The sequence below is a fragment of the Rhinatrema bivittatum genome, chromosome 19 (genome assembly GCF_901001135.1).
Source record: "Rhinatrema bivittatum chromosome 19, aRhiBiv1.1, whole genome shotgun sequence".
NCBI lineage: Eukaryota > Metazoa > Chordata > Amphibia > Gymnophiona > Rhinatrematidae > Rhinatrema > Rhinatrema bivittatum.
Window position 1 is genome coordinate 23,276,129 of NC_042633.1, and position 23,470 is coordinate 23,299,598.

The 23,470-nt window shown below is 52.1% G+C and overlaps 2 protein-coding genes across 3 annotated transcripts; one reads left to right on the forward strand and one right to left on the reverse strand.

Annotated features, from left to right (window-relative positions):
- Positions 1-133: 133 nt before the first annotated feature.
- Positions 134-12,920, reverse strand: MBOAT7 (membrane bound O-acyltransferase domain containing 7). Of its 2 annotated transcripts, none has more exons than XM_029584280.1 (8): positions 12,866-12,920; positions 10,063-10,148; positions 9,553-9,682; positions 9,309-9,435; positions 8,711-8,867; positions 7,860-8,220; positions 5,104-5,286; positions 134-1,618 (listed from the first exon to the last, which is right to left on the reverse strand). In XM_029584280.1, exons 2-8 carry the CDS (start codon positions 10,136-10,138, stop codon positions 1,228-1,230), a joined length of 1,425 nt encoding a protein of 474 aa, XP_029440140.1. In that variant the 5' UTR covers positions 10,139-10,148; positions 12,866-12,920; the 3' UTR covers positions 134-1,227. The 2 variants fall into 2 exon arrangements, with proteins under 2 accessions (XP_029440140.1, XP_029440139.1); XM_029584279.1 differs by lacking the exon at positions 12,866-12,920 and adding an exon at positions 10,831-11,211.
- A 37-nt stretch (positions 12,921-12,957) lies between these two features.
- RPS9 (ribosomal protein S9) lies at positions 12,958-22,484 on the forward strand. The gene is made up of 5 exons (XM_029584284.1): positions 12,958-13,099; positions 19,196-19,306; positions 19,787-19,909; positions 20,349-20,535; positions 22,219-22,484. The coding sequence occupies exons 2-5, from the start codon at positions 19,210-19,212 to the stop codon at positions 22,394-22,396; spliced, it is 585 nt and encodes a 194-aa protein (XP_029440144.1). The 5' UTR covers positions 12,958-13,099; positions 19,196-19,209; the 3' UTR covers positions 22,397-22,484.
- The last annotated feature ends 986 nt before the right edge of the window (positions 22,485-23,470 follow it).

Consider the following 23,470-nt stretch of genomic DNA (forward strand, 5'->3'; position numbering starts at 1 on the left):
CTGGCCAGACTCGGGCCTAGCTTGCAAGCCGTCACACGTGCCAAAACTCCAGCAATCGCACATTGGGTCATCTTATTTCTCACTTTATTTAAAAAAAAAAAAAAAGAACGCGTCTATAAAATGACGCCCTTCACGAGCCTCCGCGCCTGGCTCGGTGACACAGGCTCCGCTCTCTTCCCCTAAAGACCCTCATCCCCCCACCCTCTCTCAGTACTTTCCTCAGGTCCAGCCACCGGCAGAGTTTCCGACCAGGCTGTAGCAGGACCTGGAGTTTGCCCTCAGCATTTATAGCACCCGATACTTCTGTGGGAAACAGCATTGCAAGGGGGGGGGGGGGGGGGGGGTGTCGGTGGTGTCACAAGGCCGGGACTGAGCTACAATCTTCCTCCAGTAGCTGGGAGGCAGAGCAGCCTCTAAAACAATTCCCGAATGCCAGGCATGTCCAGGGCCCCTCCCGTTGACAACTGCACCTCATTTTCGCCCCAACCCCCACCTCTAACGCAGGCCATCGGGGCCCCTTCCCGGCGCGTCGTGCCTCATCCTCCATCTCCGCCTGCGTTCAAAGATGCTAAGATCCCACAATGCAAGAGCTGGAAGCCACTAACCAGCAGCCCCCTCCACCCTCCCCCCCCCTCAAACTCCAGAGGCCAGCGTCCAGGCAGCAGCGGGGGGACCCCTCGGACCTGCGGGATCCTGGAAACGAGGCTGCACAAGTTCTGCTGGGTCCGGCGAAAGGCGACGGGCGCACAACCAAACCCATGCCTTCAGGGCATGGGGGTGGGGGGGGGAAAGAGGACACCACTGGTTTGACAGAATGGCAGGCGAGAAAGCATCCCCCAGGGCTCGGAGCAGATCCGGGCATTTTTCCCAAGCTACGTCCGCCCCATTGCATTGGATTACGGGGATGCAAGGGGCTGTAATTCCTTTCCCCACGAAGGAGGAGGGTGGAGGAGGGGGCCAGGCAATGGAAAATACAGCACCAGCTCTGGCACCTGACAAGGGAAGCACTGAAAAATGAAGACGCACACACAATAGTATAGATCAAGGGCAACCGTCCGTTCCTCAGTAATGCACAAGTGACCTGAAAGCCACCGGCGGGGTCCAGCACAGATGCAAGGGCCTGGGGGAGCCCATACAAAGTAATAAAGAAGGTCAGAGGTCACCAAGAGGGCAGCAGGAAGACTGGGTAGCTGTTGTGCACCGTTTCCCTCTCTGCCTCCATCGCCTTTAGTCTTGAAGCTGCTTCTCCAGGGAGTGCGGGCCAGCCTGCTCCCTGGCCTTGGCTGGGCTGCAGGGGGCGGCGGCGGCCAGAGCCCGGCCGGTCAGCAGCAGCCCCACTGCCAGCAGATGGACGCAGTAGTAAATGGAGCTCCAGTAGCGCAGCGTGTCAGCCAAGGTGAGCTGCACGAAGCCCATGCACATGTAATCGTAGGCCCGCATCTTCAGGAACCACTGCACCCAGTCGAAGACCAGCTGCCCCGTGCCCGAGAGCCGGCAGCGCAGGCCCGCCTCCATGGCGCCCTCAGCCGCCAGGCACAGAGGGATGGTGAGGAAGCTGAGGTAGTAGCCGGGGTGAATTCCGTGCCAGTACGCGCTGATCAGCATGGTCCAAGCATTCCTGACCAAAGGACAGTAGAAAGATTTAATGTACAAGAGGGCTCGAGAGTCAGCCTTGCAGAGCATCCCCCACTGTGCACTCCCTGCAGCTTTCCCTTACTATATCTCTCCCCCCACTCTCTCTATAAGGATGGTCCAGGAGGTCCCGTCCCAGCCCCCGAGTGTGTATTCCCTTTCTGTATCTCTCAGCCTCTCTCTCTCTATAAGGATGGTCCAGGAGGTCCCGTCCCAGCCCCCGAGTGTGTATTCCCTTTCTGTATCTCTCAGCCTCTCTCTCTCTCTTTCTAAGGATGTTACAGGGGCTGCGGCCTGTCCCAGCCCCCGTGTGTGTATTCCCTTTCTGTATCTCTCAGCCTCTCTCTCTTTCTAAGGATGTTACAGGGGCTGCGGCCTGTCCCAGCTCCCCGTGTGTGTATTCCCTTTCTGTATCTCTCAGCCTCTCTCTCTCTCTAAGGATGTTACAGGGGCTGCGGCCTGTCCCAGCCCCCGAGTGTGTATTCCCTTTCTGTATCTCTCAGCCTCTCTCTCTCTCTCTCTTTCTAAGGATGTTACAAGGGCTGCGGCCTGTCCCAGCCCCCGAGTGTGTATTCCCTTTCTGTATCTCTCAGTCTCTCTCTCTCTAAGGATGTTACAGGGCTGCGGCCTGTCCCCAGCCCCTGTGTGTGTATTCCCTTTCTGTATCTCTCAGCCTCTCTCTCTCTCTTTCTAAGGATGTTACAGGGGCTGCGGCCTGTCCCAGCCCCCGAGTGTGTATTCCCTTTCTGTATCTCTCAGTCTCTCTCTCTCTAAGGATGTTACAGGGGCTGCGGCCTGTCCCCAGCCCCTGTGTGTGTATTCCCTTTCTGTATCTCTCAGCCTCTCTCTCTCTAAGGATGTTACAGGGGCTGCGGCCTGTCCCAGCCCCCGTGTGTGTATTCCCTTTCTGTATCTCTCAGCCTCTCTCTCTCTCTTTCTAAGGATGTTACAGGGGCTGCGGCCTGTCCCAGCCCCCGAGTGTGTATTCCCTTTCTGTATCTCTCAGTCTCTCTCTCTCTAAGGATGTTACAGGGGCTGCGGCCTGTCCCCAGCCCCTGTGTGTGTATTCCCTTTCTGTATCTCTCAGCCTCTCTCTCTCTAAGGATGTTACAGGGGCTGCGGCCTGTCCCAGCCCCCGTGTGTGTATTCCCTTTCTGTATCTCTCAGCCTCTCTCTCTCTCTTTCTAAGGATGTTACAGGGGCTGCGGCCTGTCCCAGCCCCCGAGTGTGTATTCCCTTTCTGTATCTCTCAGTCTCTCTCTCTCTAAGGATGTTACAGGGGCTGCGGCCTGTCCCCAGCCCCTGTGTGTGTATTCCCTTTCTGTATCTCTCAGCCTCTCTCTCTCTAAGGATGTTACAGGGGCTGCGGCCTGTCCCAGCCCCCGTGTGTGTATTCCCTTTCTGTATCTCTCAGCCTCTCTCTCTCTCTTTCTAAGGATGTTACAGGGGCTGCGGCCTGTCCCAGCCCCCGAGTGTGTATTCCCTTTCTGTATCTCTCAGTCTCTCTCTCTCTAAGGATGTTACAGGGGCTGCGGCCTGTCCCCAGCCCCTGTGTGTGTATTCCCTTTCTGTATCTCTCAGCCTCTCTCTCTCTAAGGATGTTACAGGGGCTGCGGCCTGTCCCAGCCCCCGTGTGTGTATTCCCTTTCTGTATCTCTCAGCCTCTCTCTCTCTCTTTCTAAGGATGTTACAGGGGCTGCGGCCTGTCCCAGCCCCCGAGTGTGTATTCCCTTTCTGTATCTCTCAGTCTCTCTCTCTCTAAGGATGTTACAGGGGCTGCGGCCTGTCCCCAGCCCCTGTGTGTGTATTCCCTTTCTGTATCTCTCAGCCTCTCTCTCTCTAAGGATGTTACAGGGGCTGCGGCCTGTCCCAGCCCCCGTGTGTGTATTCCCTTTCTGTATCTCTCAGCCTCTCTCTCTCTCTTTCTAAGGATGCTACAGGAGCTGCGGCCTGTCCCAGCTCCCCGTGTGTGTATTCCCTTTCTGTATCTCTCAGCCTCTCTCTCTCTAAGGATGTTACAGGGGCTGCGGCCTGTCCCAGCCCCCGTGTGTGTATTCCCTTTCTGTATCTCTCAGCCTCTCTCTCTCTCTCTCTAAGGATGTTACAGGGGCTGCGGCCTGTCCCCAGCCCCTGTGTGTGTATTCCCTTTCTGTATCTCTCAGCCTCTCTCTCTCTAAGGATGTTACAGGGGCTGCGGTCTGTCCCAGCCCCTTGTGTGTATTCCCTTTCTGTATCTCTCAGCCTCTCTCTCTCTCTTTCTAAGGATGTTACAGGAGCTGCGGCCTGTCCCAGCTCCCCGTGTGTGTATTCCCTTTCTGTATCTCTCAGCCTCTCTCTCTCTAAGGATGTTACAGGGGCTGCGGCCTGTCCCAGCCCCCGTGTGTGTATTCCCTTTCTGTATCTCTCAGCCTCTCTCTCTCTCTTTCTAAGGATGTTACAGGGGCTGCGGCCTGTCCCAGCCCCCGTGTGTGTATTCCCTTTCTGTATCTCTCAGCCTCTCTCTCTCTCTCTCTAAGGATGTTACAGGGGCTGCGGCCTGTCCCCAGCCCCTGTGTGTGTATTCCCTTTCTGTATCTCTCAGCCTCTCTCTCTCTCTCTTTCTAAGGATGTTACAGGGGCTGCGGCCTGTCCCAGCCCCCGAGTGTGTATTCCCTTTCTGTATCTCTCAGCCTCTCTCTCTCTCTTTCTAAGGATGTTACAGGGGCTGCGGCCTGTCCCAGCTCCCCGTGTGTGTATTCCCTTTCTGTATCTCTCAGCCTCTCTCTCTCTCTAAGGATGTTACAGGGGCTGCGGCCTGTCCCAGCCCCCGAGTGTGTATTCCCTTTCTGTATCTCTCAGCCTCTCTCTCTCTATAAGGATGGTCCAGGAGGTCCCGTCCCAGCCCCCGAGTGTGTATTCCCTTTCTGTATCTCTCAGCCTCTCTCTCTCTCTTTCTAAGGATGTTACAGGGGCTGCGGCCTGTCCCAGCCCCCGTGTGTGTATTCCCTTTCTGTATCTCTCAGCCTCTCTCTCTCTCTTTCTAAGGATGTTACAGGGGCTGCGGCCTGTCCCAGCTCCCCGTGTGTGTATTCCCTTTCTGTATCTCTCAGCCTCTCTCTCTCTCTAAGGATGTTACAGGGGCTGCGGCCTGTCCCAGCCCCCGAGTGTGTATTCCCTTTCTGTATCTCTCAGCCTCTCTCTCTCTCTCTCTTTCTAAGGATGTTACAAGGGCTGCGGCCTGTCCCAGCCCCTGTGTGTGTATTCCCTTTCTGTATCTCTCAGCCTCTCTCTCTCTCTTTCTAAGGATGTTACAGGGGCTGCGGCCTGTCCCAGCCCCCGAGTGTGTATTCCCTTTCTGTATCTCTCAGCCCCTCTCTCTCTCTTTCTACGGATGTTCCAGTGATCTCCTCCTGGCCTCCACGGTCCTCCTGTTTGTATTCCCTGCGGAGTTCCCTCGTTTGGCTCACACCAGGCGCTCCCTGCTCTCCTCACCTGAAGATGTAAGACCGGGTGGGGGCGGTCTTGTAGATGTACTGCGCCAGCCACCACTGAACACTCATATTCCAGTAGCGCAGCCCGTCCTTCACCTTCACGCAGAAATCCGTCCCGTAGCAGTCTATGTTCCTTATCGTCTCGTAGTCGTACTCCAGCGCCAGCCTCTCACCCTCCGGGGACCTGCGCCAAGGGACAGAGAGCGGAGAAGGGAGCTTCAGCACCCAGCCACCTCCAAAACCTTGCCAGGAAAGCCAAGGGAAGAGCGAAAGGAACAGACAGAGGGGAGACCGTGTATGTGTGAACTATTTTTCCCCCTTTAGCTACCTCTTCGCAAACATAAATACAAAATCACCGGGCAGGGGGAGAGATGGAGGGGGGAGGAGGGGCAGGGAAGATGCTTGCCTCAGAGTGGCATCTTCTTTCTAACCACGAAAGAATGAGAAGCATCAACAGAGGGGGGAAGGAGGAGTAGAATGTGGCTGGATTTTCAGGAGGCATCTGCCTAAAGGTTCCTAGCACGGGAGTCCTCGGGGAAATTACAAAGCCGTGGGCCAGGGAATAGTGTCCTATCGCGGACTGGTAACGGGTCAAAAGAGGGTGGGATCAAGTGGTCAGTTTTCTACACGGAGCAAGGGCGCTGGGGGAGGTTCACAGGCATCGGTCCAGGGTCCTGTGCAGATAAACATTCATTAATGATCTGGAAAAGGGGAGGACGAGCGAGGTGATAATTTGCAGACGACACAAAATCATTCACAGCAGCAGAATGTGGGACACTGCAGAAGGTCCTTGTGAGAATTGGGGGAGGGGCAGCTGAAATTTAATGGGGGGAATATCCTCATTTGGAGTTCTCCATCCAATTCTCGAAACTTAGGTGCTAGGGCAGCTACTAAATGGCTAGTGCTGTGGTCTTCATTATAAAGGATATGGGGGAAGAGACTTAAAGATGTAAACCTAGACACGCTGGAGGAAAGGGGAGATATGCACGGATATCTGAGGTGGGCCTCTTAACGAAAAGGAGGCTCTGAATTGAGGGCTGATAGGATAAGAGGGTAAAAAGGAGGAGCAATGTAAGAGAATCTTTCTTTACAGAAAGGCTGGGGGAGACGAGGACTGATCAGAATTCAAGAGATAAAGGAATGGAGAATAAAACAGAGGCATGATATTCTGTCATCGCGCCATGGTGCAACCTCGTCTTGAATATTTTATTTATTTATTTATTTAGGGTTTTTCTATACCGGCATTCGTGGTTAGAAACCACATCATGCCGGTTTACATATAACATAGGGGGTGTGAACGAAATAACAGAACATAAACAAGTGCAGAGATAACTTGAAGTTACAATATAACAATATTGTATGCAGTTTTATATTTTTATATGAATATTGTGTGCAGTTCTGGTCCCCACATCTCAAGAGAGACAGAGCAGAATTAGAAAAGGTACAGAGAAGGGCAACCAAAATGATAAAGGGGATGGAACGATCCCTATGAGGGAAAGGCTAAAGAGGTTAGGGCTGATCAGCTTGGAGAAGAGACAGCTGAGGCGGGATAGGATAGAGGTCTATAAAATAATGAGTGGTGTGGAACAAGTGAACATTAAATCGGTTGTTTACTCTTTCAAAGAGTTCAGCGACTACGGGACGCAATGAAGTTACTAGGTTATACTTTTAAAACTAATAATTATGCAGAGTAAAAAAAATTCCTCTTAAGCTCTGGAATTCATTGCCAGCAGATGTGGTGAAAGCTAGTAGTGTAGCTGCATTTATTAAAAAAAAAGTGTGAACAAGTTCCTGGAGGAAACATCCATTAATAATAATGAAGTGAGAGTTGCAGAAATCCACTGCTTATTCTTGGGATAAGGAGCTTGGAATCTCTCTACCCCTTGGGATCCTGCCAGGTACTTGTGACTTGGTTTGGCCACTGTTGGACACAGGATACTGGGCTTGATGGGACCTTTGGTCTGACCCAGTATGGCAGGTTCTTATGTTCTTCTTAAAAGTGCAAAGTGATGCACAGAGGGCAAAATAACCCCAACTACAGGTGCACAGTGCTGGGCTCTGTCTTGGGAGTCACCACCCAGGAAAAGGACCTTGGGTAGTGACTTCCCAGTGGACGATATGTTGAAATCTTTGGCTCAGATCATAAAATGCTAGGAAGGATCGGGAAAGGAACGGAGAATACAATGGAAAATATTATATTGTCTCTGTATCGCTCCATGGTGCGCTTGCACTGTGGGGATAGTGGGCAGTTCTGGTCGCCCCCATCTCACAGCGGCACTAGAAAAGGAGCAGAGGAAGGCGACAGAAAGGATAAAGGGTATGGAGCATCCCCCCTATGATGAGAGGCTACGCAGGCCAGGGGTCTTCAGCCTGGAAAAGAGACGGCGGAGAGGGGACTTGAGAGAAGTACTGCATGTAAAGTCATAAGTGGCGTGGACACTGCATGAAACTAAATGACAGATTCAAAACAACTTTAAGAAGGTTTTTCTACATTTTGTGGAATTTGTGGTCAAAGTTAGCGTAGCGGCCTGTGGAAAAGGTTTGGACACGTTCCCAGGGTTCATCACATCTCCGTTGGGATCCGCCGGGAGCTTCCAAATGCCCCGGATTGGCCATTGTCAGAGGGAGGAGGCCGGGGTTGGTGGACCATCGAGCCTGACCCAGCGTGGCGGCTCTCATGCTCTTGTGGACGAGGCAGGGGGGAGGGAGAAAAGGAGACATAAGACAGGAAAGAGAAAAAGGTCTCCGATGGCTCACCTCTCAGCGTTTGCGTACTCCACGGTGGGCCCGCCGCCGGGGCGTGACTTGGCCACGGCGGGGTAGGCCCCGAAAGCCGCCGCCATGCAGCTGCACTCGGCGAAGATCCAGGCCACGTAGAACCGCATGCGGAAGACGAAAAACGTGGGCACCATGTAGAAGAGGCGGTAGAGGAAGGGCTGCTCGTAGAACTCGTCCATCTGCACGTAGGCCAGCGGAAAGAAGTGCGACACCAGGAGGAAGAGGCCGCCGAAGACGGGGACGGGCCGCAGGCGGAGGAGCAGGGGACGCCAGCTGGGGATGATGGGCGGGTCCAGCTGCTGCAGCCAGTCGTGGTACGTCTTATAGCGGAAGAAGGGACCTGCAGAAGAGTAGATCCCCCACACACACACAGGACACGCGTGTTAAAAAGGGAGGGAGACCGGGGAGGGGTGGGCAGGGTGCAGAAACACGGGATAGCAGAGAAAGCCCCAATGGCCGATCCGGCCCTCTCACCCTCCTCGGAGATCCCCTGTGCTAGTCCCATGCTTTCTACCCCAGTCCTTACACGGACTTTCAAAGGAGAGTCAGGGACAGAGCCGGGGATTAGAGCTGAGGCACAGGGAGATAAAGTGACTCCCCCCAGGGACACACACAGAGAGTCAGCTTCAGAGCCGGGGATTGGAGCCAAGACATAGGGAGATAAAGTGACTATTGATGAGTTGGGATTTCACTAGACTAGCAGTTCTTTGCTCTAAACTCTGGATTCCGCCTAACATGCTTCCCGAGGGATACATGTCCTCGCCCATCGCCTGCACTGCAGCACTGATGGGATGGGGGGATACATAATAAGGTTTTTAGCTACATTTTACCTGTCATAAGGCCCACGTAACAGTAGCTGTAGCAGAAGATGTCCCTGAGGCCGGGGATGCCAGTAATCACGCCGACTGCAGAGTGCTTACGGAAGGATGACATGTCCTGTCTCTTCAACTTGTAGTATTCCTGCATTTCGTTAGCCAAACTCACCATCTGCAGCAGCAAAGGGGAAGCAGGACAGTCAGACAGGATCAGTAACAAAGGGGAAAGTCAGAGCAGGCAAACGAGGGGGGTGGTGGAAGCCAGGTGACAAGAGACAGACAAATTGGTCCAAATGTGGGAGATACCTAAGTCAGAGGAGAAGGGAGGGCCATTGTGGGATGGAGAGTTCTGCAGTAGGTCGCTATGGGACAGAGTGCTTAGGAGGAGGTCACTATGGGATGGATGATCTGATGGGGGAGGGGACATGGACACTGAGATGGAGAACCCTGATGGAGGTTATGATGGGATGGAATATTCGTTGGGGGGAAGACAGTATGGGATGGAGGTCTCTATGAGATGGAAGATCCAGTGAGGCGTGGGGGGGGGGGGGTTGGATCTGAGGGAGGTCACTATGGGATGGAGGGTGTTAGCAGGATGGGGGTCATCACTTACCTTCAGAGTCAAAAGAAGCTGGACAGCATTGGTGAAGGGGGTGGGAGGCGGCAGTCCTAAATACGTGACTGTGCGGAAGAAGAGCAGATAGCCAAAGCTCCATCCCAATACAAGGAAGTGACCGGATCTGCAAGAGAAAGCCATCCGCTCTGCACAGGGCCAGATTCATCTGACAGTTACCACATCCCTTCCCTGGGGGGGGGGACGATGACAAGGGAGCCGAGGTGAAGAAAGTGGGCCTTACCTGGGCTTGACCTTTAGAATCAGCCAGGTGCCGAAGATGGTGACCACAGAGTGCACGCTGTGAATGTGGCAGGTCAGCAGCACGAGCAGGGACCCCAGGGCTGCCCCTCCCAGCTGCTTCGTGCGGGGGCCTGGGGAAAGCAAAAAAAAAAAACAAGCACACGGAATGCAACGGATGCCCTCCCCACTTCCAACTTGGGTTTCCTACAGACACTCTTAGCGTGATATCAAGGATTAAATCATGATTGTACGGTTTATTTCTATGGCTTCCAAAGGCTAACCTCCTCGCCGTGGCTCAGCGAGCAAGCGTGCCCCAATCCGTTTCCATTAAATGCAATGGACCGCAGTTCTGTTCTACACACGTGTCCCATAATGCGCTGCAGCCAGGAGTGATGGCCACATGAGGCTGCACCACCGCACTTCATGCAAGCCCAGAGGAGATGGAGAAGGGGCAAGAACCTCCAGGCAGGATCAAATGACAGCCAGAACACTTTTGCCACCCAGCACTGACCTGATTTCTTGAAGAAAAATCCAACGGGTATGGAGCACATCAGGATGGCCAGGTACATCAGCTCGTCCACAGACATGGTTTTCTCACTGCAGGGAGAAGAGCAAAAGAAAAGCTCAGATCTCTGCAGCACCCAGGAGCTGGCAGACATGGCCCAGGCACTTGGAATGCAGCAGGCACAGGGGGTGGGGAGAGGTTGGCACGAAACCTTTGCTGCAAAAAGGCAGGTTCCTGTGCTGAAGCTTCTTGAAGATTTACCGTGTCTCCGCAACCAAACAAGGCGCATATACCATATAACTGAGAAAATAACTTTCCATGTTTCTTCACCTTATTGGAATATAACATTTGAACAAAAAGCTACTGTTTGATCGCTGTCCTCCTTTGAAGGAAGAGATGGGGCAGCATTTCAACCTAGGTGTCGCGTCAAGTGCATTCTGGGCTTTTTAGTTTCACTCAAAAGAGAGAACGACAAGCCCAAGAATGCCTAAGATCTGCTTTTTTTTTTTTTTTTTAATAACGGACTTGAGCCAGAATATTAAGTGCTAATCCGGGCCTGGTAAAGACAGATGTGGGCACCAAGACGCAACATGCAGACACAGCCTTCGCAAAACCACCAGCCTTGAATTAAAGACAGGTGCAAGCGCTGCCTGCCAGAGGGAAAACCAGATCAGCACATGGCAGCGTACCCGCAAGTGGGGGGGCGCTGGTCTCAAAGCGAGCTGAAATGGAAGCAGCGCGGCAGGCAAATCCAAGCCCCACGCAGCCCCTTACCTCGTCTTTGTAGTCCACCAAGGAAAGGCGGCCCCGGCTCTTTAATCCGCATTCAAGCTGCTCATGGTCGCATTACAACAGGATCGCATGGGGGCTGCACAAGGGGAAGGGAACTTGGGGTGGTGGAAGGCTGCCCGAATCACTTCCGCATTACGTCACAATGCCCGCACGCTCTCCGCCCTCCCCGGAGCAGGGGATTGGACAGCGGCTCGTCCCGCCGCGTTCTGACTGGCTCAGGGAAGCCGGCCTCGTCTCCGGATTACAACATTCCGTTCGCCTCCCTGCGGCTGCCTCTGCTCTGGGCATGGTACGGGATGGCTCCGTGACCACATACCCGGGGCATTCGCCCTTTTACTAACCCCCGATGCCATTTTATTGCACTAAATAATCTCATAAGTGGCTCCCTTACTTCCGCTTTGGAGCTTATTCCTAGGTCTCCTTTCCCTTTCGATCCGATTTTTCTTTATCATATTTTGTAATGTGCATATTTTTTTATTGTTTTGAACCTAGGGTAGGGGGGGGGGGGGCACTAAGACCCTGACCCCCCCCCCCCCCCCCAAGTCTCCGAGGAAAGAAAGCCTGGGTTCAGGAGAAAGCAGAGCATTTTCTGATATTGTTTAAATTGGTTTTTATTGTTGCACAACTGCTAAGAAAAATGTATATTTTTGTAAACCGTTATGATGGCTCTACCAAATGATGGTATATAAAACTCAACAAATAAATACATAAATTTAAAGAGAGCATGACTGCAGCCCGCATCACCAGGTCCGGGAATAGCCTTGACGTTCGCTACACCTGAACGGGCAAGAGATGAACACAGCCTGGGGTGTGGGGGGCACCCACTCACCCAGGTCAGGCTAGAGAGACTGATCTAGGCCAAGTTTTGCTCCATTGCATGCAGGGACTTGTAGGTCTGATGTCACCTACCAGGATTGAAACTACCGGTCCCTAACTAAAACGGAGCAAAACCAGGCCTACGGTGTTTCCCCGATAGTAAGACACCCCTGATAGTAAGACGTAGTGGGAATTTTAGGGGGGTCGGCTAATGTAAGACATCCCCCGAAAGTAAGACGTAGTGTTCAAAAAAAAATAAAATTTTTTAAATACCTGTCGGAGGGCCGCGTGGGTCCAGGCGGCCGGCGGCGGGAGACGGGTGGTCGCGTGTTAAATCTAGGCCGCGGGCGGGTGGGCGCTTGTTTCCGGGGGGGGCGGGTGGACGCGCGTTAGTTCGAGACGGCCGGCGGGCGGCGGGTGGTCGCGTGTTACATCTAGGCCGGGTCGCACAGGCGCGCATTCATTCACTGCCGGTGGGGGCTGCCTCGGCAGCCCCCGGCAGCCCCCACCGGCAGTGAATGAATGCGCGCACAGGCCCACAGCGCCTGTGCGACCCCTGCGATTCGGCGCTGGGGGCTGCCGGTGGGGGCTGCTTTCGGCGCTCAAGGCAGTCACATGTGACATGTACTTTCGGGGGATGTCTTACAGGTTTTTTCCAATATAAGACATACCCTGAAAGTAAGACATAGTGGGACTTTTTGGGGTAAAAAGAAAGTAAGACGCTGTCTTACTTTCGGGGAAACACGGTAGATCATCCTGGTCAGGTGGCGACACTAAGCGTATCGCACACGAACCGGGTTACCTAATAACTCCATGTCAAGGACGAGCTGATCCAGACCCGATTAAATATTGCTAGGTTCTTATGATTTCCCTATGGAGGACTACATTTCCCTGAATGCATTGTAGTACAACCAGGGCAGCTTCACCTTGTCTCCCTGCGTGGGAGCTACGTGTCTGTCGGAGCTTCCACCCAAGTAACCAATCACAGGGCAAAAAAGAGGAGGGCGTGAAACCGGAAGTGACGTAAACCCAGCCCTAGTTCCAGCCTGATCTGATCTCCATTGGCTAGCTGAGGACCAGTCTATTTTCATGAATCCCTCGGGGAATATTAAAAAAAATGCAAACAAAAGCTACCAGGCTCCGGCGAAGAGAGGCAACGATGCCACAAGTTACGTTTCGTTCATGTCAGGAGCAAACTTACGTAAGGTTCAGCGACTCTTTCCGTGGGTCGCTGTGACGGGCTCCGGTGATTGGTCCTAACTAGTTCTCCGTACTCCGTGATGATTGGTCAAGTGGCAAAGCGGCACCTCCCAGGTCGGGCGGGAACTTCCTCTTCCCTCCTCTGGATTGGCTGAGGCGGGGCCCGGAAGGCGATAAGAGAGCTGGCGCAGGCGTCATTATCTCCTTTTTCTTCCTTGTGCTCGTGGCTGGAGAGGTGAGGCGCGAGCTAGCTGCGTGGCGTGCTGAGGGGACTGGAGAGCGCGTGAGGCTCGCGGGCCGTTGGCTTGTGACATAAGAGCGTGTGCTCGTGGGCCCCTTTGTAGGCACGAGATAGCAAGAGACGGTTGGTGGTGGTGGAGGGAGCGGGGATTGTGGAGCCTGGGCGCGTGACAAAAATGGCGGTCCCTGTTCGTACCCCATATTAGTCCAAGCAATTGGGTGTTGATGTCCTACCAGCAGATGAGGCAGAGAATAAAAACGTTTAAATGTATTGCTGCATAACGGAGTGCCACCTGCAGTCTCTCTGTTTTCAGCAGATGGGAGCGGTGCACAACCCGCATTCTGATATTTGAAAAAAATAAGTAGGTAGCAGTTTGCAGCAAGGAAGATTTGCGCTCTGAGGTGTTAGGGTCCTTCATGGGCCATCCTTTGGGTAGAGCAGGGTGAGTGAGGGGGTTGGTTATCCCTGGTCTGTCTCGGCCTGAAGCATCCAGGGGTCCTGGTTCTCTCGGTCCCTCTGAGCTCCTCTCCTGGCCGTGGGACCTAGGGAAAGTGTACCCCTTTCCTTTAAAAAGAAGGAAACAAAGGGTTCCCTGTACGTACCCGGATCAGTCCCGGACAGCTGGGTTTTGCCTCCCCACCAGCAGATGGAGACAGAAGAAGACTTTGCGGACTCTGTCCTATACCCCTGAGGTGCCACCTAGTGTCTGCCAGTATTCTTCTGTCTCCAGCAGATGGTGGAGGTGCAAAGCCTGGTGTCTCTCGGTGGTACTAAGTTAGGGATTTGGTTCTTGCTATTCTTAGCTTAGTGCTGCTGTTTTCTTCAGGTTAGGGATCTTGGTAGGGTTCCTTTAGTTAAAAAAAAAAAAAAGGCAGTTCAGTGTCAAACCTCCCAGGGGGTTGTCAGGTCCTGGTGGGACCATCCCCCCCTGGTATTAGAGGCTGCAGAGCACAGGGTTGGGGACCCTACTTCTGCCATGGTTCGGGGTGATGCCGGGGGTCTCGGCCACTCATCCTCGTCCAGCCTGCCGTTTTCTTCAGTTAAAGGTAAAGTTTTCCATTTTTTTAAAACTTGCCTGGAGTTAGGGCCTCAGTTGGCCGGGTGTTTTTGCCGCTTTTTTACCATTTTTTTGCCGTTTTTTGGGCCCGGGGGGGGGGGGGGGGCTGGGAAATCGCACTGAACGCTGCGGTTCTTTTTTCAGGCATGCAAAAAATCGAGCCCGGGGATTTGCCGTGTGGTGCGGCCTACTTACCGGGAAATCGCACCGAACTCCGCTGTTCTTTTTTCAGGTACTCAACAAATCGAGCCCGGGGCTATGCCGCGTGGTGCGGCCTGCTCTGCCTGTGGCAGTGTGCGCGTGGATTTCCCGTGCTGGGTTCTGCACGGCCTGTCTCTCCGGGGGAGAGGGCTCCTCCCGGGATTTGCTTGGAAAGGAGCCTGGGCAAGGCTCCAGATCGCGTCGGGAGCCCTGGAGGCCTGATTTTAGGGAAAAAGACCCGGCTCCATTCCAGCTCAGTGCTGGTTCGGAGGCTCTGTTAGCAACCTTCCGGGACCAGGAAAAGACAGCGCTGGATGCGCTGGCTGATGGGTCTTCTCCTCCTCCGCTCTCCCCGAGGCCGGCTGCTCCTGGTGGGAGCGTGGGGCCGATAGCTCCAACCGGGGTTTCCTCAGATGAGGATCTGGAGTCGGATGATTCTTCTTCGTTCTCCCACTTTGTGGACATGATGCGCAAGTTCTTCAAGGCTTTCAGATCTGGGCGGAGGTCGCACTCCAAGTTGCCCCGGGAGTCTTCTTCATGGAAACGGTCCAGGCAGTCGGAGGGGGCGGATGCCCCCAAGCCGAAGCGTCCTCTCCGTTCTCTGGAGAAGCTGACGGAGTCTTCTCAATCGGACTCATTGGATGACGATCCAGCGCCCCCGATACCGGCGGGCGACGGACAGGAAGAGGATCCTGAGCTTCACCCTCAGCCGGCCAAGCCAGGGGCGGTCCAGGTGACGGAAGGCTGATCCCAAGGTGGTGCGCCTGTTTCGAAGAGATGAGCTAGGGCTGCTGATACCGGTCATTCTAGAGGAGCTCGCTATTGAAGTCCCCCCTGAGGATTCCAGGTTTGGATCTATGGACCCCTTTCACTGGTCGGTCACGGACTTATTGTATAAGGAATGGGACAATCCGGAGCTAGGTTTAAAGGTCGGCCGAGCGATGGAGAAATTGTACCCGCTCCCGGAGGACGCGTTGGAGCTCCTCAGGCTTCCCAAGATTGATTCCGCAGTTGCCGCGGTTACCAAAAGGACCACTATTCCGGTAACAGGGGGTACAGCCTTGAGAGACCTGCAGGATCGTAAACTGGAGCTGCAACTTAAGAGAATTTTTGGGGTCAGGGCAGCTATGTGTACCAGCTTCGCCCAAAGGGCTTGTCTCCGATGGGTTCAGGATTGGCAGGCTGAGTCCGACCTGTCTGGTGCGGCAGCAGAGCGAGCTAGTCGGCTGGAAGTGGCGGTTGTGTACGGCACGTACGGCGCTGACGCCCTGTATGATCTCCTGCGGACGTCGGCCCGGACGATGGTCTCAGCGGTTTCGGCCCGCAGGCTCCTATGGCTCAGGCACTGGGCAGCAGATACCTCTTCAAAAGCGCAGCTGAGTTCCTTACCATTTAAGGGGAAGCTCCTCTTCGGGCAACAGTTGGACGATCTGATTAAGTCTCTGAGTGAGAACAAGGTTCACCGGTTGCCGGAGGATAGATTCCGGTCTAAGAGTGCCTTTCCTCAGGGGAATTGTCGCTTCCGGTCTTCTTGGAATCAGTCCTTTCGGGGCCGTTGCCCAGCCAGAAATGGTGCCCCCCAGGCCCATGGGGGCTCCAAGACTACCCAATGAAGTGCGGCCGGCCCACCCTTCCGTTCCAAAGATCGGGGGGCGGTTGTCTCTCTTCCGGGAGGCGTGGGTCCAACTGACGTCCGATCAATGGGTCCTAGACATAATAGAGCACGGCTACGCCTTAGATTTTGCACGGCCAGTCAGGGACCATTACATAGTGTCCCCTTGCGCGTACAGCCAGAAGCGCGTCGCGGTACAGGTCACCCTGCAACGCCTGCAAGATCTAGGGGCCATAGTTCTGGTGCCCGTGGGGCAGCTGCGGCGTGGGCGCTACTCCATTTACTTCGTGGTAGAAGATATAGTCACTGGAAAAAAAAAAGCTATATATTCTTTATTAAATTATTCTGTCCTTTTTTTTTTCCAAACCTGATGGGGCAGAACCCCCAAGGAAAAATCAGGATCAGGACTGCAGGGTATGCCTCTCATTTGCTGGAGTCAGAGAAAATACTGAAGGATCGCAGGTGGCACCCTGGGTTATATGGGTGGTGCTTTTTTGTCTTATGGCATGGCTTGGCTTTTGAGAGGAGGCAGACTATTTTTGAGCTTTAAGCATTGTGTAGAGATCCTTTGCAGATTATGGACGACGGGGTTTCATTGCATACGGTACCTTCCTTTTTACTGAAGGTAGTCTCCTTTCATTTCAACCAGATGGTGGAGCTTCCTGCATTCCAGCATTTGATGGCAGAGATGCCACATACAAGGGACCTTCACTTATTGGATGTTCATCAGACTCTTTTTCATTATCTTAAGATCACTGTTTTCAACGGTTACATATTTTTGTCTTGTTTAGTGGTGTAAGGAAAGGAAGTAAGACCTCTAAGGCCACAGTTGTGGGATGATTGAAAGAGACTATCTTTTTGATATCTCTGAAGGTTCTTGAGGGATTGTGTGCACCCTCTAGTCTAGGAGGAGTGCCAGCTAGTATCGCTGCAGGAAATCTGTCATGCAGTGACATGGTCTTCGCTTCACACCTTTACCAAACATTACTGATTGGATGTTTGGGTGCCAGAAGAGGCTACGGTTGGGAAGGTGTGTTGCAAGCAGGTATTTCGGGTTCCTGCCCAGTGTAGGGGAGCTTGAGTACACCCCACTTGTCTAGACTGATCTGGGGCATGAACAGGAAAGGAAAGTTGGTTCTTACCTGCTAATTCTTGTTCCTGGCATACCCCATATCAGTCCAGAAGCTCATCCCCATTAGTTTTGAAAGACCTTTGTTCTGGATGTACCCCAAGGCTTTGCTTTATCAGCAGCACTTAACATCTATTTTACTCCATTGTCATCTTCTCTCCAGCCTTGGGGTATGCTATAAGTCAGGGATGGTGCCCTCCAGTCCTTGAGGGCCACAAACAGGCCAGGTTTTCAGGATATCCACAATGAGCACGCATGAGAAAGATTTGCATCCAATGGAGGCAGTGCATGCAGATCTTTCTCGTGCATATTCATTGTGGATCTCCTGAAAATCTGGCCTGTTTGCAGCCCTCGAGGACTGGAGGGTACCATCCCTGCTATAAGTTATATGCTGATGACATTACTTCTTTCTTCTTTCCCCCCCCCCCCCCCCCACACACAAAAAGCATCATGGGCATTTACAGAAGAATTTATCATTGCTGCTTTTCCTACCATCCATGGTTGGCTCAGTCAGAACAAACTTGCCCTTAATGTCGCAAAAACTGAAATTGTGATCCTGGCCCGATTTCTGCTTTCATGTATCCTAGAAAGAATTGTCTTTGATAATCAAAACATCTCCATATCAAAAGTCCACAGTCTTGGTGTCTATATAGAATTGTCTTTGATAATCAAAACATCTCCATATCAAAAATTCTCTTTCAGTGCAGGGTCATATTAAAACCTTAACCCAATCTTCCTTTCACAAAATGTTTTGTCACTTGAAGCCTTTATTAGACCCTAATAATTTCACTGTTTTATACTCTTTCCTTGCTTCCAGCCTTGACTACTGCAACTCTATTTTTCTAGGCCTCCCATCTTATATAACTTGTCCTCTTCAAATTATCCAAAATTCTACAGTTACTCTTAACGGGCATCCCTATATGTAGTCGCATAACCCCAGTCTTACAATCCTTCATTGGCTACCAATTTCATACTGGATCCAATACAAATTGGCTGTCATTGTTCACACTCTGCTCCGTAATATTAATTCCCCATGGATTGCAGCCACTTTGAAAATTTATCCCCCAACTAAAACACTAATATCCTCGAGTCAAGAATACTCTATATTCATGGTGGTTTTCCTTTGCTGGCCCTTTCCTCCGGGATACTCTTCCAAAGGAAATTAGACTAATTAGAGTCTAAATTTAAGCCCTAAAAACTCACTTATTTCAACAGGCATACTCCGCTTAATACACTAGAACTGGATTTTCCCAGTTTAATGCTTTAGTTCCATCTGAGAGCATATTTTGCCTTGTCTTATCGTTATTGTCCACTTATTTTCATTTCGACTTCATTTTATTTGGTGGTTTCAACTTTTAATTGTTTTTTTTGTACCCTGCCTTGAAGGTAGGAAGGGGCAGATAAAAAATATTGTAAAAGTGTAGAATTTAAGTTTTCAGTTTCCTTTGATGTGAGGGCTCCAATTTGGAGGGTCCAACCTTTTTCCCTGCTCGCCCTGGAAGGGGAGTTCGGTTAATATTTGCGGGTATTCATCTTGGCTTGGGTACAGGTCAATACTGTGGGACTGCAAGTGGCACCCTTGGTTATGTAGTACTGTCTGAAAAGTTTTTATTCTCTGCCTCCATCTACTCTGGTAGGGATGCAAAACCCACTTGTCTGGACTGATCTGTGGTATTCCAGGAATGAAAATTAGCAGGTAAGAACCAATTTTCCTTTCATTGTGACTGTGTAAAGGCATGTGCTTCCCCCCTGCTCCAGTGCATGCTGGAACATGTGATTCTGGTGGAATTCAGAGTCATCCTCTTTGGGGTGGGGAGGCAACAGTAACCAAAGTATTCATGGTGGACTTCTCTGAGAGCTGGGGCTGGTTTCTCGAGTCACCTTCCACAGGTCAAGAGGTGATGCTGAACCAGGCCATGTTCCCTCCCCCCTCAAGTGCATGCAGGGAAATGTAGTTCTGGGTCTCCCAAGTCCTTTACGAACAGTATAAAATACATCTCCCTGCATGTGTTGGGCAAACACCAGGATGGGCAGGATGAAGTGGCTTCTGCGAGGCCTCCAGCTGATCAGGTGATGCTCTTTACCCCCCAGCCCAGTAGTCCAGGATGCCCGTGGCCCGAAGCTGGGTGTGCCGCAAGACATATGTAACCCCGCGCCGTCCCTTTGAGAAGTCTCGTTTGGACCAGGAGCTGAAGCTGATTGGTGAGTTCTCTCCTGGGCCCTCTATCATCTTGGCCTTTCTGATTGGGATTATTACCATTATTGTTTCAGTATCTATAATGGGTCCCTGCCCCAGAGAGCACAGAGTGGTGGTTTCAAGGATGCCCCTTAATGTGCTGGCTGGCAGAAACAATGCATCTGGCCCCCCGCCCAGTTTTATATTTTTCCCTGTTGAAATGTATTTTCCAAGCCTTCAGTTAATGTGAACCGGTATGATGTCCCCACTAATACCGGTATATAAAAGTTTCTAAATAAAGTGAGCATGTCTGCATTGATATCCTGAAAACCAGGTGGGTTTGTGGCCCTGGAGAACCAGACTTGCTAGCTACTGACATTGGCATGGATTCTAAGTGACATGAATGAGGTAGCGAGTGCTGGCAATAGAAGCAACCTTTGAATATTAAATGCCTGGGTTTATTTCTCTTCCAAGTTTTCTCTGTTAATGGCATTACATCTCTCCAGGTGAATATGGGCTGCGGAACAAGCGTGAGGTGTGGCGGGTGAAATTCACCCTGGCCAAGATTCGCAAAGCTGCCCGGGAGCTGCTGACCCTGGATGAGAAGGATGCCAAACGTCTCTTTGAAGGTAAGGGGGTGTGCCAGTTACCATAACTACATATACTGTATGTCGAGCATGTTTTCTCCAGCTCGTGACATCAGCGGCCTTTTCCAAGCACAGGCAGCAGGTTAAAAACTAGAGCGGGGGAAGGGCATGAGTCTGCTGCTTTCAGAGCTTGCACTCTGTCACTGGCATCTCTTAGAAATGCACAGAGCTTTCTGGAGTGCCCATAGAGCTGTTGGAAATGTCTGTCCTGTTTTCTTGCTTAAAGTTTGATACCAATTTTAATTTAAATCGCCTGATTGTAATGTTCTGATGTAATGAGAAGGGGTGTGACTGGCATCCTATGAGAATAGACAGCACAGACCCTCTCTCAGGCAGTGTGAAGACTGCTACTTGCAGACAATTGCCCCTGAATTATTTTGATATGTCTGCTCGTCATCCTTGCTCTCCTCCCCTCTTACAGGTAATGCCCTCCTGAGAAGGTTAGTGCGCATTGGCGTGCTGGACGAGGGCAAGATGAAGCTGGATTACATCTTGGGCCTGAAGATCGAGGATTTCCTAGAGCGCCGCTTGCAGACCCAGGTCTTTAAGCTGGGCTTGGCCAAGTCCATCCACCATGCCCGGGTGCTGATTCGCCAGAGGCACATCCGGTAGGTGGGCTAGGAACAGTGTAACCTGGGGCATTTTATTAATACCGGGCATGGGTGGGCCCTTCAGAAAGCACGTCATGATTAGAAGGAACCTCACCCGCACCAGAAAGTGCAACTGCATCTTCATGACAGCCCAAGCTTTTAAAATCTCTGCAGAGAAATTGGCATTACTTTGCCTCAGATCTGTTATGGTAATGTCACTGTTCATGAAGACAACCTCTTAATCTCTCCCTATGAAGTCCAAATCCAGACTGAAAATCCTGAATGTGTCCTTTCTTTTTTTTTTATTTTGGATTTCTTAAGCTTTTCCATGGTAGCTCAAGGCAAGTTACATTCAGGTACAGTGGGCATTTCCCTGTCCCCAGAGAGCTTACAATCAAAGCTTCTACCTGAGGCAGTGGAGGGTGAAGTGACATTCCTGGAGTCACAGGGAGCATTGGTAGGATTTGAACCTTGACTTCCCTGGTTTTTAGCCTGCATCTGTAACAACTGGGCTGCTCCTTGATACATCTAGATACTGCTGCTTTCAGCAAGGTGTTTTTAAAGTGGGAATGGAGACACAAGAGTAGTTACTGAATGTGCAGAAAGGTTGGGCTCTGTTCTCTTCAGATCTAAGGATCTGATTCTGGCCTCTTGTGATGAAATGGAATAATGGGATCATCCCTACCAGCAGACGGAGGCAGAAAATACAAACTTTAGGCACAGCTACGTAATGAGGGGCTGCAGATGGCACACTGTTTCTCTCTCTCCAGTTCTCCGCAAGCCCAGATCAGCAGGTTGTTAACCTTCTCACAACAGGAAGGTCCCTCAGCCTGAAACGACCAGTGACACCAATTCCATTTTAAAGAGCAATACCCTGGGGACCAGAATGGCCATTTCCAAGTGCCACAGACTCCAATCACAGATCATGTCTGATCGGGGAGGAAGGCAGATGTGGAGGAGTATTCTGCAGGGCTTGAGCTTATGAAAGGGGATTGGGAGGGACTTTGCCTTCACCTGCATCTGTTCTGAGAGAGCTATGGGACAGACCCAGTAACTACTGTGGCTAGGTTCAGGTTGAGTAAAGTGAAAAAAGAAAATTGTGCATTTTCTCTACTTGGGCTCACCTGACACCCCCACCCCCCCTGCTGTTCTGGTTGTTCCTAAAGTTTTGCCTTTGGTGTTTTACATAGTGCTCCCTGATCCAGGTGAGGGGAAACTGAGGCCCAATCCCCATGCAGGGCTATCTTCGACTGAATCAGCACCACTCGGACTGTGGAATCCCCCGCCTTAGCGAGGGTGGAGTTAACAAAGTCAGCAAGGTCAATTCAGCCCTGGCTGTATACCTTGTGAATGGGTCTGACTGGGCGTGCAGAGTGTAAAGCCAGAGGGGGACCTCAAGTAACACGGGACCTTTTGTAAGTGCCACCCTGGTGGAAGGAAAGGAGGGTGAGGTTTCTTTGCTGCTCAGGGGAGAAAAGTGGTCTGCGTACGTGCTCTGCAATGGCACTGATTCGTCTGCTTCTCTGGGTGGAAGGGGAGGAGCCTGGGGACAGTCCCAGCTATTTCTGCTCTGTGTGCTGTAGCTCAGTGGGTTGAAATGAGGACATGGAGCATAGACCTCAGGTTATTTCATGTTCAGAGGGTATGGGGGGATGCAGCACCTTGCACACTCTGAGCCTGCTCGCTCTCTCTCCCTTGCAGCGTCCGGAAGCAGGTGGTGAACATCCCGTCTTTCATTGTGCGCCTGGACTCCCAGAAGCACATCGACTTCTCCCTGCGCTCACCCTATGGAGGTGGACGGCCCGGCCGCGTGAAGCGCAAGAATGCCAAGAAGGGCCAAGGCGGTGCCGGTGGGGCAGATGAAGAAGAGGAGGATTGAACAGGCATTTGGGGGGGAGGGGGGGATGGAGGTTGCTGCTGTTTGCAGATATTTGTACAAAATAAAGATTTTGGGGGATTACACAGTTTCCAAAGGCTCTGTCTATTCCTTGGTGGCTAATATTTTGGTAGAGCTCAGTGTGTCTTTTGTGGATCTGCATCCCCATGTCAGGGTCATGTGAAGCAACCGATTGAGGTTAGCCTAAGAGCAGGGACCACCACGTCCCGTTCTAGGATTGGACAGACCTGCGTTCAGGTAGGATTTACTAAAGGCAGTGCAACCCTTTCTCTGCAGCCAGCTCAATTTTGCTGCCACTTCTGTAGCTGATAAGGAGAGACAGTCCAGCCCCCCCCCCCCCCCCTACCACATTCTGATCTATCACCCATGCTCCAGCCACCCTGTGGGCCATGTGAAACAAGATCAGCACACTGCAGCTTTGTAAGATGAGGGTTGTTTTGCATTCCCACTCACTGCTAAGGTCTGGGGGGGGGGCGCTTGCTTTATCTGCTCTGCCTGTCTTGTACCATGCTGCCTTCAGATATACTGGGGCCCAGCAAATGCCAGGTGCCCTGAAGCTGCGTTAGTGACAAGAAATGCCAGCCTGGGAACATCATGCGACTTCAACCAGGGGTGGCCCTGATGAATTGGCCAGCCCCTCCCAAAAACCAAGCAAGCTGGCCCTGGCAACAGCACATGGGAAGAGGCCACACAAGTGCCCCATCTGGGGCTTGTTTTAATTCCAGAGAATATGGAAGTATGAAGACAACTGAAATTTGACCAAGCTTGAGGGGAGGGAGGTGGCCACTGCAGGGGGTGCAGAGGAAACTGGGCTGTGCTGCTATTTCTGTACTGTCACCGTCAGGGCCACCCCCCACTCCCATGTCATAACAGCCAGGTTTGTAGTAAGGGCTCCTGTTTTCATGGTGGTGGTACAAGCTATGGGAGGCTGGTGGTGCTGTGGGCACTGCCAGCAAAGGCAGGAATAACTTTCAGGACTGTGCTGTCTTATTTACACTTCACCACAGTGGCTTTCTGTCATGGAAACTTTCTAGCAGGGGGGGGAGTGGTGGGGCT